Source organism: Microtus ochrogaster, chromosome 8 (genome assembly GCF_000317375.1).
Source record: "Microtus ochrogaster isolate Prairie Vole_2 chromosome 8, MicOch1.0, whole genome shotgun sequence".
In the NCBI taxonomy this organism is placed as follows: Eukaryota; Metazoa; Chordata; class Mammalia; order Rodentia; family Cricetidae; genus Microtus; species Microtus ochrogaster.
In genome coordinates, this window is record NC_022015.1 from 65,324,906 (window position 1) to 65,339,021 (window position 14,116).

Consider the following 14,116-nt stretch of genomic DNA (forward strand, 5'->3'; position numbering starts at 1 on the left):
CCTGCCTCTGCCTCCCGAGTGCTGGGATTAAAGGCGTGCGCCACCACCGCCCGGCACTTGCTTATTTTTTTAAAAAGCAATCCTGGCTTCTCTGGAATTCACTATACAGACCAGGCAATTTAGAACTCCAGGTAATCCTTCTGTCTCAGTTTCCCAAGTCTGGGATTTACAGGCCTGATTCCAGGTTCAAAAATTCCACATATTCACTTAAAGATACAACAAAAATTTGTATCAAAATGTAAGCATAACCAATGGAAAACTACCAACCGTGCCGCCGCCAATCACAGCACAAAATAACGCCACAGGTCGTCCAAACTACGTATTTGTTTAAGTCAACAACAGCTCTTTCCTTCCTCAAAGCTATCCCTTCGGCGTCAGAGAAGACAGAGGAATGATTTGTGACTTCTCCCTTTCTGATCCCTCACCCCGGATCCACCTGCTTAGAAGTGTCAAGGAGACTAGATATGGTTAATGGTGACCAGCTGCAGAAAGAAACAAACATCCTTGACAACCCGCAGCTGACTGAGCAAGCAAGGGCTGTTTATTCACCAACGCGTTCCTTTTGGGGGGGCTGCCGGACAAGCCCTGGAAAACAGCACCTCCGAGAAGGTTCCTCCTGGACGGGCAGACACCGTCCACACACACACACACACACAGGCACCGATGAGAACACACACGCGCACGCACCGAGTTCCTCTCATCCCACCCCCACGTGTATACACACACACACGCAAGCACCGATGAGAACGGTCGGGGTACCCACCCGCCTCTCCGGAGCAGCCCTGCACTAAGTCACCCGGTCCCTCCCCGAAGATGGGCTCTGACGCGGCCGAGGCTGACCCGAGCGCCTGACCTCCCGCTGCCGCGGCCGGGCGTGCAGGACCCGGCCCAGAAACTGGCCCTCCAAGCCACCTCCCCTCACCTGGCTCCGTCCCACCTGAGCGCGAGAGCTGAGGGGGCAAGACGCGGAGAAGGGGTGCTGACCTTGTTGCTAATGACAGCGGAGCGCCACATGCTGCCGCTTCCCGGACAGCGGCCCGAAGGACATTTTTTTCCCCCTGGAGGAAGGAAACGGGAGGGCGCCGGCCCGGCGGCGGCGGGCGCGGCGGCGGGGGTCCCGGCGGGCTGTGCAGCCTCTAGCGGGGACGGTCCTAGGACTACATCTCCCAGGCTGCTCCGAGCCGCCCCTGCGTCGTGACCCCGGCGCGCACGGAGGCGGTGACTCTTACCTCACAGTGGTAGCTCCTCCGCCGGCCGCAGCTCGGTGCCCCGGCGGTCCATGGACCGGAACCCCGGGCGGACCGGCAGGAACCCGGGCCGCGATCGCCGCCTCCCGGCCCCAGGCTCCTCCTCCTCGTTCCCCGCCGCCCTCTGGCCTGCCGTGCCGCGCGCCGCCGCCGCCGCGGGCCTGTCAGAGCAGCGCCGGGAGGCTGTGTGGCGGGGCCGCGGGCGCCGCGGGACTGAGGCCTACTCCGCCGCGTCTCAGTGCTATTGTCCCCGGGCCTGGCCCTGAGCGGGGCTGCGGCCGAGGGCCGAACTCGCCGGCTCCGCGGAAGATGCCGGACCAAGCCCTTCAACAGATGCTGGACAGGTACGAGCAGCGGCGGGCCAGGAACGGCCGGCCTCCGTCCTGGGCCTGCCCATGCTGGCCTCGAGGCCCAGAGAGCGCGGGTCCTGGCGTCCGCCGAGAGTTCCACCGCCCGGAGGCTGGGAGAGGGCTCCGAGTTTGGAGATGGCAGTGAAGGGAAGATTGGGCGAGCGGCCTGGGTCGTAGACTTAGAAACTTAGTTAAAGGAGTGGGGTCTGCTTCGGCCGAAAGCTTGTTTTGGAGGTGAAGGGGCGCTATTGTTAACCCGTAGAATTAGTTTCTTTTCCCCACCTCCTCCCCCCACTGTGTTGTCAAGGGTTTGGCAGCGATGTCACTGGGAAGAACCAGATTATCTTCCTGGAGAATAATCCCCTGCACTTTGAAGCCTCTCTTCACAATGCAAGGATAGGCACTTTTTTTTTTTTAAGCCTGGGTTTCTTTTCTCCTTCCAACCCCCATCTCATCCCCACCCCCAAGCCGTAAGGTCAGAATATCCACAAGGGAGCCTTAACGGTCGCACTGGAGTAGAGGTTATGGAAAACAGCCACATGCATGCAACATTGAACACGTAGCGCGCCTGACGATCGTTGACTTCCCAGAAACGTGTGGGCTCATACTGGGACCGGTTGCCGGTTCCTGGGGGTCTCCAGCCCGTACAACTCTTTGAGATCTCGACTGCACTGCCCTCTGCCGTTTAAATCCCAGCCAGTGAGTTTTTGGTGACTAAACCCACGCTACCCACCTAGGCAGCTTCTTGCTGTTCTGACCAACTGTTCAAACTTCTTCCTAATGTTTGTAGTTGCTTGCCACCGTGGTCAGCAGGTGGTACTCTGAGTCAAGGGCCTCTTGATTGAGATTATAGCCATTGGCTGCTTGGGTGGGGGCACACGCCAGAGAAGGCAAGAAGTTACTCCTCTTTTTTTATCCTAAATCCTTGGACAGGACTTGATACTTAGCAGGTGTTCTGTTGTTAGAACTAATGGACTTGTTGGGTTCTCCAGTTGTTTTTTTGTTTTGTTGGTTTCTGTAGCTTTGCAGCCTGTCCTGGAACTCGCTCTGCAGACCAGGCTGGCCTCAAATTCCCCAAGAGGTGCTCCTGTCTCTGCCTCCCAAGTGCTAGGATTAAAGGCGTGTGCCACCTCTCCTAGCTGGTTTCTCCGGTTGTTTAGGAGTCTGGTTGCTTATCGGGTTTTCCTTAGAGTTTATCATTCTTGACCAGGTGTGGCATGCTAAAATATGCCCAGAGAGATTGCTGCCTGTGCCAGTCGGTTCCTCCAGAAGGATTGCGTAGGTGTCTGTTCTGATGACATGCCACTTTCACTTTTATTTAGTGACTTTAGAAAAATCTTTACAGCTAGATGTTGTCCTGGTTCTTCATACATTCTTTCGAGATTCACAGGGAAGAATTTACAGAAACTTGGGAATTCCGCCTGCCCTTTGCAGAAATGTAAACATAAAGCATATTTTGCTCAATTTCCACTCCATTACCCTAGCTCATCCCCCTCCACTACTGAATATTTTCCTGCCAAGCCTCCCTCCTGTTTTCATGTCTTTGTGTGTTCCACCGAATTCAATTAGGATTGATTGGATAAGCATGGGTCTGGGTTATTTACAGGAGCGAAGGCAAGTTATCAGTGGCTACCCCACAAAATTTACTCCCTCTTCCTGCAGCAGCTGTTCCTGGATAGGGCATGGGGCTTCATGAATCCCTCCTCCCTCCAGTGATGCAGTGTTGCTAGGCCCCATCTTCTGCAGGTCTTATATAGGTAAGCACAGCTACCTGTATGAGAGAGAGAGAGAGAGAGAGAGAGAGAGAGAGAGAGAGAGAGAGAGAGAGACAGAGAGACAGACCGAGACCCTATCTTAGGCCAATAACCACCGCACCCACCATTGTTGGCTTTAGTTTTTCATTGGCAGGGACTGTATATATCTGCAGCTACCTGTGCTTGTGGGTACAAAGCCAGAAGACCAAATTTCACAGTAGTTCTTACGTCCTTTCTGCCCACTTCTGAATATTTTTTTAGAAAGCTTGAAATTTTTCATTATAAAAATACTAGGGGCCGGGCGGTGGTGGCGCACGCCTTTAATCCCAGCACTTGGGAGGCAGAGGCAGGTGGATCTCTGTGAGTTCGAGACCAGCCTGGTCTACAAGAGCTAGTTCCAGGACAGGCTCCAAAACCACAGAGAGACCCTGTCTCGAAAAAAAATAAATAAAAATACTAGGGAAAACAAACCTATGCTTATATATAATTTACAAGGAAGATGACTATACAGCTATTCCTGCTTCCACCGTTTATACAGTGCTGGGAATTGAAGCCAAGGCTTCATGCTAGATAAGCACAGTAACACTGAACCACATTTCCATCCCTTAGTTAATACTGACCATTATTCTGATATATGTAGCCATACTAGCTACTTATGTGTTCTCTCCTCAATAACTTAAGAGAACGTAGGAAGTTCTAGATACTATGCTCACATTTTGTTGCCAAAATATATATCCAGTTCAAAAGGAGACAAATATACTTAGAAAATTACCTGTTGTGTTAAATATGTATTTATACTAACAGCGTCTCAGCTGCCCTATTTGCTCATACACTTAGCAATTGTATTATGCAAAGATGTTAGTCATTCTGTGAATAGCCACAATAATGGGAGTATAGTTTAATTGAATTATACCCGTAAAATGGTTAAAGTGATGAGTTTTATGACCTGGATATTTTACCATTTAATGAAGCAAGATTGAAGATTTTATTAAAGATATTTTAATATTGGCTTTAGCGTGATGGTTAAGAGCAAAGAAGTGAGCCGGGCAGTTGGTGGCACATGCCTTTAATCCCCAGCACTCTGGAGGCAGAAGCAGGCAAGCCAGCCTGGTCTACAGAGCAATTTCCAGGACATCCAGGGCTACACAGAGAAACCCTATCTCAAAAAGCAAAACAAAAAAGTAAAAAGGTGTTCAAGGTAAGTAAAGTATATTTGAGACTATGATGTGGGTTTCTCAGAGTCCAAGAGACTTAAGTCATATCCAAGTATGGGTAAGAGGTACTACAAGGGAGAAATGCCCATAGTTTAAAAAAGGAAAAAAAGAAATTTACTTGGCATGTATATGTGGAGGTCAGAGGACTTCTTCCACAACATGTACCCCAGATACCAAGGTTAGGTGGTCAGACTTTGCAGCAGGTTTTCTCACCCACTGAAACATCTTGCCAATTTTTTCCCATCTTAACTGAAAGTTTTTACACAAAGTGCATATTGAAGTCCACATTGTTCCGCACAGGCTGGGGACACATCTGTTTGTAGTACCTGACTACCCTGTCTCTCCTGCATATTCAGCCAGTAAGAAACAAGCTTTAATTAGAAGTTGTCCTAACCACTTACACAAACTTTGGTGGAAGAAAGGGGGGTTCTCTATGAGTTAAATCAGTATCAGATTTGTAGAGAGCGGGGGATATAACTCAGTTATTAGAGGGTTCCCCAAATAAGCACAAAGCCGCATTCATCCCCAACCTAAGTTTGGTAGAGACAGGCAGATCAAAAGTTCAAAGCTAGCATCAACTGCACAGACTGTTTAAGCTACCTAGACTACACAAGATTCTGTCACAAAAAGGTTTTTAGTTGGGGCTGGAGAGATGGCTCAGAGGTTAAGAGCACTGCCTGCTCTTCAGAGGTCCTGAGTTCAATTCCCAGCAACCACATGGTGGCTCACAATCATCTATAATGAAATCTGGTGCCCCTTCTGGTCAGCAAGCATACATACAGACAGACACTATATACATAATAAATAAATAAATCTTTAAAAAAGGTTTTTAGTTTAGAGGTGGTAGGTGGTTTTTGAGACTGGGTCCTGCTATACTGCTCAGGGTAGCCTCCAACTTCGTGGGCTTGTCTGACTTCCCAAGTTGCTGGACTGCACACATTTGTTACTGTGTCCAATCAGAAAAATGTGTTTAAATTAGCTATTCAATGGATTTATTATTTAATTAGAATAGCCATTCCGATACTGTGAAGCTTTATGTTGGATTTTTACACTTTCACTGTTGAATACTTTGTATATACTTATCTATCACCAAAACACTAGGTGGAGGTGGGAGATCCTCAGCAAAATTAGAAAAACAGTGCCCGTTACCTGCATTCAGTCCTTCCTCATCCCCTAATATTTACCTACCCTTCCTTGTTCTCCTTTCTGAATGTTACACTGCACCCACATTTCTTCACATATATACAGATATATGGCTTTGGATAAAGAAAGCAGGAAAGTGAGCTATTCGGGGCTTTCAGGCCTTGTACGACTGGTGCTTCAGTGTATAGGATTTCTCTTATTTTATACAGTAAAGATCCTTTCTCCAAAGTTTTGCTTTCCTTTGCTTCAATTACTTAAAGTCAACAGCATATATCATAGTCTAGGGTATGACTGTGAGAGTCCTTTAAAAGTTCATTAAAATGTAGATTTTGGGTCTACTTAATTTTGTTGCATGAATTTTGCTGTGGGTTCTTTATAATATAGTTATAAAAATAAACGTAATAGGCTTAAAATTTCTATATTTGAAATATAACAAATATTTAATCTAGAAAAGAGAAGTAATTCTACCTGTGATACTGGAAACATGTAGATCCATATTTATCATATTGCCATTCTAAGTCATTTATCCCTGACTTTTTTCTTCTTCATCCTCTCTCCCCAAGGTTGGGGATTGAACCCAGGACCCTGTGAATTTGCCATACCAATAACTTATAACCCTCCCTGTTGTTTTGTTTTTACTCTTTGTTTTTTGGGGGGGCACCACCCAGCTCCCAAGCAAATGCATGGAGTCTTGCTCTTATGAATGCCCAGCCTTAGCTTGGCTTGTTTCTAGCCAGATTTTCTAACTTAAATTATCCCATCTATCTTTGCCTCTGGGCTTTTTCCTTCCTCTATTTCTGTTTATCTTTTCTTTACTTCTTACTCCGTGGCTTGCTGTGTAGCTGGGTGACTGACCCCTGGTGCCCTCTCTTATTTTTTATTCCTTCCCCTTCTCTTTTTCTCCTTCTATTTGTTCTCTTCTGCCTAGCATCCCCTGCTTATCCCTTCCCTGCCTAGCAAAGAGATCAATCAGGGGTTTTAGACAGGCAAAGTAACAGCTTCACAGAGTTAAACAAATGTAACATAAAAGAACATAACATATCTTTACATCATTAAACAAATATGCCACAGCATAAATAAATCTAACATATCTCAACACCTTGTACTTTTTGTTTGTTTGTCTTTTTATTTTCTTACAAAAAGAAAACGGGCTGGAGAGATGGCTCAGAGGTTAAGAGCATTGCCTGCTCTTCCAAAGGTCCTGAGTTCAATTCCCAGGAACCACATGGTGGCTCACAACCATCTGTAATGGGGTCTGGTGCCCTCTTCTGGCCTGCAGGCATACACACAGAATATTGTATACATAATGAATAGATAAATATTTTTTTTAAAAAAAAGAAAACTATCTTTTTTCATTAGACATACCAATCCAAGTTCCCACTCCCTCCCCACCTCCCCATTCCCTCCACCTACCCTCTTACCCCACCCCCATCCAGTTCAGTCCTCAGAGGCACATTACTTTGGGGAAGGTCCAAGGCCCTCCCTTATAAAACCAAAGATACTTAAAACTGTTTGAATCCTCTGGTTCACTACTCAGAATTACTAGAAAGATGAATAAGAAAAAAAATGGATAACAAAGTTCAGAAGATAGATTCTGTAGTGGAAGATTAAAAGGAGAGAAAAGAAATGCTCTACTTGGAATAAATTCATTGTTTGGACTCTGTATTTTAATATAAGTTCTACAAAACCACATAATAATTCCATCCCATTAGCTAAAAGCTTCATGTGCACCCCTGGAGGTAAACATTTTTCTCTTAATTTTCAGAAGTTGCTGGGTGTGTTTTGCCACTGATGAAGATGATAGAACAGCTGAATGGGTGAGACCATGCAGATGCAGAGGATCTACTAAGTGGGTTCACCAGGCTTGTCTGCAACGCTGGGTGGATGAAAAGCAAAGAGGAAACAGTACAGCTAGAGTGGCATGTCCTCAGTGCAATGCTGAATACCTAATAGTTTTTCCAAAGTTGGGTAAGGACTGTTTGACTATATTAAGAATAGCATACGTGTTTCCTGTTGTTATTATACAGATATATGATGTCAAGTTTTGTTTTTTGTTTAAAGGAAAATGGTGGAGACTTGAGACAAGATCTCACTCTATCCCAGGCTGACCTGATACTCATGATAGTTCCCCAGCCATGAACCCCAATACCCAGCTCTCTGGTTGGCTGGTTGGTTTTTATGTTTGAGTATTTTGCCTGAGTGTATGTATATGTATGTGCATGCCTGGTCCCCAGGGATGCTACAAGAGGGCACTAGATCCCCTGAAGCTGAGTTTGATAGTTGTAAACCACCAAGTGAGTTCTGGGAACTGATTCCAGCGCTTCTGCAAGAACTGTCAATGCTTTTTAATATGCCACCCCTCAGATTTATTTTTAAATTATTTCATATCTTTGCTTTTTGGTGAATTTTGATATTTTCCTTCTCTGAATGTCAAAGATTTATTTTGCAAAGAGTTTACAATATCTTTAACAAGTCCTCAGACTTGCCTATTTGTCTTTGTGTTTTTGTTTGAGAAGAAAAAGATTTCTAGCACTCAGGAGACAGAGACAGGTGAATCTCTGTGAGTTCAAGGCCAGGCTGGTCTACAAAGCAAGTTCAGGACTGGAAAGGCTGTTACATAGAGAAACCCTGTCTTGAAGCATTACCCTACTCCCTCTCCTCCCCCCGTGGGAAAAAAAAGAAAAAGAAAAAACTTTCATGCCTAACTATGGATATAACTGAACAAGAGAGCTGTAATACAAAGCCGACTCAGGGCTGGAGATACAGCTCAGTCAGTAAAGTGTTTGCCTGGCAAACATGGGACCCAAGTTCAGTTTTCAGAACATGGAGCCCTGTGCTAGAGAAGAAGCAGCAGGGTTGTCCCACACCCTGTCTCAAATGAGGTTGACGGTGCTTCTGGGGATTACACCTGAGATTGCCGGGCGGTGGTGGCGCACGCCTTTAATCCCAGCACTCGGGAGGCAGAGGCAGGCGGATCTCTGTGAGTTCGAGGCCAGCCTGGTCTACCAGAGCTAGTTCCAGGATAGGACCAAAAGCTACAGAGAAACCCTGTCTCGAAAATTAAAAAAAAAAAGAAATCATTCAGCCTTAGGATGGAAGTACAAGATTTACTGGTGTGTGGCACCTCACCCAGTTCTACCTGAATCTGAATCACAGCTAGAGCAAAGTTGGGTTTACAGTGTCTTGAGACAAAGCTGATTGCTTCTTTTGGAGTAGCCTAATATGTTTACTCAAAAGTTTCAGCCTGCTTTTGTCACTCAATTTTGAAATGCAAAAACTTGAATTTACCCAAAATATTAGGAAAGTTTGTCTTTATAAAAATCTTTATTATATGAAAGAATTCACAATAAAACTTCCTTTTAATTACAGGCTTCTCTAATACCTTTTGAATTAGATTTATAAAAGTTGTTGTTTATAAAGTTTCAGTTGCCAACCATTATATAAATATAATACTGTTGAAAGTGTATGTGGTCAGACCCACCAAGCCATTGAAAATCCAGTCCTGTGGACTGAGTGTAGCTTAATGACAGAACACTTATTAGCATGCATGAAGTTCTAGGTCTAGTCACCAGTCAGTGTTGGAAAGCTAACAAAGCCTTTCTAAAATACTGAAACTTTTATGCCCTTAGTTAATTTGTGTTGAGCATTTATTCATGTTTTCTCTTTCCTGTTAGAATGAGAGTTTTCAAGGACTAGGATTTTGTCTCCTCCCATACTCCTTAACTCTTTGTGTTGTAATCTGATACTGTATTCCTAAAATTATGGTCCTCTGTCATAAAGGTGATTGGCACACTCAGTTGGGGATTATCATCCAGAGGATTTCCGTATGTGCATTGGTGTTTTGTTACGTGTGTGTCTGTGTAAGGGTGTCAGATTCCCTGGAACTGGAGTTACAGACAGGTGTAAGCTGCATGTGGGTGCTGGGAATTGAACCTGGGTTCTTTGGAAGAACAGTCAGTCTCTTAACCTCTGAGCCATCTCTCCAGCCCCTTGCTTAGATAATCTTTAACTCACAGAAATATTTCCACAGGCTGGCTTTTTATCATAATGATATGTTTAATACTAAATATTCTTTCTTCCAAATATTAAAACTAGTCTTGGATTAGTCTGCCTGGAAGAAATGAAATATTTGGGCAAAGTAAAATAAAGATAAACGCCAAGACAAGAGTTTTATCTGAAAAGTCTAGAATAAGTAATTGAGCCCGTTCCTTAATTTTACTGGGCAAGTATTCTATAAATAACCCAAGGGACAGACACCAAATTTTCAAAATAAAAATAAGGGTTATGGGGTTTTGTACAAAAAAAAAAAAAAAAAACTGGATAATTCCTCAAGAAAGTTTAGCTTATTTTGGTATGATTTTCTGCAGTTTATTAGGAAAAGTGATTCAGTCGTCTAGGTTGTCATTCAGGCTCTAATAAATAAAATAATTGTGGGCTGCCTTAAATTAATTTTCATCCAAGTACACATGACTTTTATATGAGTTATATCCCTCCCGTCCACTAGTTTCAATTACCATATGTATCTTCGGAGAGAATTCAGTTACACAAATTGCTTAAGAATCATGAGCATTTGGGGTACATCAATAAATAAAATCAGAACTTTTCCCCTTTGGAGCCTGTATTTCAATACAGGAATAAGTAGATCTCTAAAGACCTCTATAAATAAATATGTTTTAGACTTTGCATCTGGCCATTTTCCAGTAAAACTTTAATTACAAAAGAAGACAGCTGGTTAGATTTGGCTATGGGGTTGTGGTTCTCCAACCATTGTTGTAGTAAATTGAAATAGATTTAATAAGAAAAGTAAGTATGTTATGTGATGAAGATGCTTTAGGAAAAGGAGATATGTAAGTAAGTATGGTGTGGTATAGATTAGCAGAGGGAACTTTATGAAAGTAAAGAAGAAATCAGCAAGGAAACTAAAATTGAGTGACAAGATGTTCTGGAAAGAACCAACTACATGTTGGAAAGAAAATATGTCATGTTTAGCTGATAGGCTAAGTAAATGTACTGAGATTAAACCACTAATTTAGATATGTGGAGGTTGTTAGTGATACCCATGAATAGGTTTTTGGGAAAACTAAAGGAAAATTGGACAGTTATTTTGAGTATTCAGAGGAAGCAAGGAAATGGAGTAGTAGGACAGGAAGGATCAGAAGATTTTAGAAGGCCGGTACACTGGGAAGGTGAGGCAGGTGAATCTTTATGAGTTCAAGACCAGCCTAGGCTAGATAGTGAGGCACTCTCTCAAAAATAATAAATAAATTTTAGGGGGTTGGTGAAAAGATTCAGCAGGTAAGGACACTGCCTGCCAGTCTGAGTTCTGGTCCTTGGTGGTTGAAGGAGAGAACTACTTCCTGAAGGTGTCCCCTGGCGTCCTCAAAACACATGCCTACATCCCACATATCCACACATAGTAAAAAAAAAAAAGGTTTATTTTTTTAAGATAAATGAAATAATGTTTGTCTGATAGAAACAAGGAGGGTTAATGATGAAGGAGCCAAGAAGAGAAAGGCAGGTGCTGTGACCTTGAGAGTGAAGAGAGACCTCCTGGTCTAAAGTGGAAGCTTGGCTCCCAGGGCTCCAGTATTGACCACGGGAACGCAGAGGATCTCCTGGCTTTAGTTTTCTCATTACAGATTTAGCAATCCTAAGAAATTCAAATGCTGAGCTTTTATTATGTACCCATGGTTTCTGGCTTCCAGTGCCACCATCTATGGAATCTTTCCTTCACAACGTCTTTACAGTGGCTGGCTCTAGAAGTCAGTGGGGAGTTTTTATCAAGCCTTTATAAGATTTTTTTCCTTTTATGTTTGTTTAATTATTCTATTGTGAAATTACTATATTAATTTCTTTATACAATATGGTAACTGCTTTTGTGTTTAACATTCTTTAGATTGTAGGCTCCAAGAAAGCACAGGATAGAACTTAAACATTTCTAAGAAATGTCTAAAATAACAGTTTGTATATAGAGATATTCGACAAATAAATTACTTAGCCAACAAGTTACTTATACCTTTGGTTAAATGCAGAGGTTCAGTTCTTTGGTTTTGTGGTGAACAGATCTACAACCTTTCCATTTCTCTGCAAAATTCTAGAGGTAAATTAAATTGGACTTACTGACAAGTAAATACTTCCAAAATAGTAAGACTATAATTGATAATTGACACATGTGCTATTAGAATACCATAAACACTGACTCCATAATCATTTAGAAAAAGCTATGCCAAGCCGGGCGGTGGCGGCGCACGCCTGTAATCCCAGCACTCGGGAGGCAGAGGCAGGCGGATCTCTGTGAGTTCGAGGCCAGCCTGGTCTACAAAGGGAGTTCCAGTACAGGCTCCAAAGCTACAGATGTGAAACCCTGTCTCGAAAAACAAAAAAACAAAAAAAAAGCTATGCCAGCCTGGTCTACAAGAGCTAGCTCCAGGAAAGGCTTCAAAGCTACAGAGAAACCCTGTCTCGAAAAACCAAAAAAAGAAGAAAAAGAAAAAGCTTATTAGAAAATAATTTTCTCTTTTTTAATTTTATTTATTTTTATGTGTATGGATGTTTTGCCTGCCTGTATGTCTGTCCACCATGTATGTGCAGTGCTCACACATGAGGGGGGGGGGGTGTCAGATCCTCTAGGACTGGAGAAGTAGGTGGCTGTAAGCTACAACAAGGGTCCTGAACTGGCCATCTTTCATAACTAGTAAACACTTAAGTGCTTTCCTAAAATTCAGAGAAATCACTACAAGAATTGATGATTTTTTAACTCCTAGTGTCAGAGCTGTCTGTCCTTTTGGAATAAAATGATTTTGGACTCTGTCAAGAAACCTAAACGCAGGACTGGAGCGATGGGTACGTGGGTAGGAGTGCTGACTACTCTTCTAGAAAATAATTTTCAACTAAATACAGTATATTTAAAATCAGGTAAAATAAATTGACTTGTGTGGCTATAAGAAAATAGCCATGGGGCTAAAGAGATGGCTCATTGGATAGGAGCACTTGCTGTTCTTACAGAGGAATTGGATTCAGTTCCAGCACCTACATCGAGGCTCACAGCCATATGCAATACAGGTGCAACACAGACATGCATGCAGGCCAAAAATAAGATACAAAATCCTTATGTACATTAATAAATAAGTAAATATTAATATTTTTTAAAAATAAAAATAGCATTACCTTTATACACTGTATCAAGACACAATGACTAATGTCAGAAATGCAATTTTATTTATTTTTTTTAAACAGGACTTAATGGTTCCTAGGAACTATTTGAAAAAAAAAAAACAAGCAAACTCAAATAGTCCTTTCACTCTACAGTAGCCAGTGTGATTGAGGTAGAAGTGAGGTTTCCCTCATCTGAAGCAACTTTATTTATTGCTCTAATTACAGGATCAATAATAAAGTTTGAACAGCCTAGATATTCATTCATGCAAATTATTGAGAAAATCTAAACTACTCAAGTCTGAATTTCTGTTAGACATATAACAACTAGAGATTGGAGAGATGACTCAGTAGCTAAGAGTATGCTATAGCTTGCTCTTCTAGAGAACCCAAGTGCAGTTCCCAGCACCCATGCCAAGTGTCTCACAGTCACATGGTAACTCCAGTTCCAGGGGATCCCATGCCTCTGACCTCCACAGGCATCCAGACATATGTGACACACACACAACATTACTAAAAATAAAAATCTAAAAATATCTATTTAACAACTGTTTTTAGAACATCTAACTTCATACAAATGTTTTAGACCTATAGAAAATATTGAAGAAGTCATCCTAAAAACCCACCTTGTGTTGAAACTTTTCTCTCTTCATATTGTAGGTCCAGTCGTTTATGTCTTGGATCTTGCAGATAGACTGATCTCAAAAGCTTGCCCTTTTGCTGCAGCAGGAATAATGGTTGGATCTATCTATTGGACAGCTGTGACTTATGGAGCAGTGACAGTGATGCAGGTTCACCATTCTACTCTATTCAGTGATACTACTTTTGATGTGAAGGTCTATTAAATATTTGCTAGGAGTTTTTAAAATGTATTGTTTTAAATAAGTAATGACACTATCATGATTAAAGAATAACAAGTTATATAAAAAGTAGACTAGAACCAGCAAGATGGCTTAGAGGGTAGAGATGCTTGCCACAAAGCCTAATGAGGTGAACGATCCAAGTTCAATTTCCCCAGCCCTCACATTGATAGAAAGGGAGAGAACTGGACTCCCAAAAGAAATTGTCTTTTGACCTCTACACATGAGCTGTAGCATGCCCCACCCCCATCCATGCACACAGTAAAGTGCTGTACAGAGTGGTCTAGGGAGAGTTCTCCTGTCCTTCATTTGTCTAGATCCCCATCACCTCCTTAGGTACCCACTATGGCTAATTTCATATTATAGCTGCAGTCTCTTTTCATAATGATTCTTCTT

At 42.8% G+C, this 14,116-nt stretch overlaps 2 protein-coding genes across 3 annotated transcripts in view; one reads left to right on the forward strand and one right to left on the reverse strand.

Moving 5' to 3' along the window:
- Positions 1–1,109, reverse strand: part of Cpeb3 (cytoplasmic polyadenylation element binding protein 3) — a 195,960-nt gene extending 194,851 nt beyond the window's left edge. The window contains exon 1 of one of the 2 annotated variants that reach the window (XM_026781052.1): positions 923–1,109. The gene's annotated coding sequence lies outside the window, so the exon portion shown is untranslated. The remainder of the gene's footprint in view (positions 1–922) is intronic. The other variant, XM_005352183.3, reaches the window with a different exon arrangement.
- Positions 1,110–1,270: 161 nt separating this feature from the next.
- Positions 1,271–14,116, forward strand: part of March5 (membrane associated ring-CH-type finger 5) — a 25,350-nt gene continuing 12,504 nt past the window's right edge. Inside the window, exons 1-3 of the mRNA XM_005352189.3 lie at positions 1,271–1,591; positions 7,474–7,676; positions 13,521–13,651. Of these exons, the coding sequence (XP_005352246.1) occupies positions 1,557–1,591; positions 7,474–7,676; positions 13,521–13,651 (369 nt within the window). The 5' untranslated portion in view covers positions 1,271–1,556. The remainder of the gene's footprint in view (positions 1,592–7,473; positions 7,677–13,520; positions 13,652–14,116) is intronic.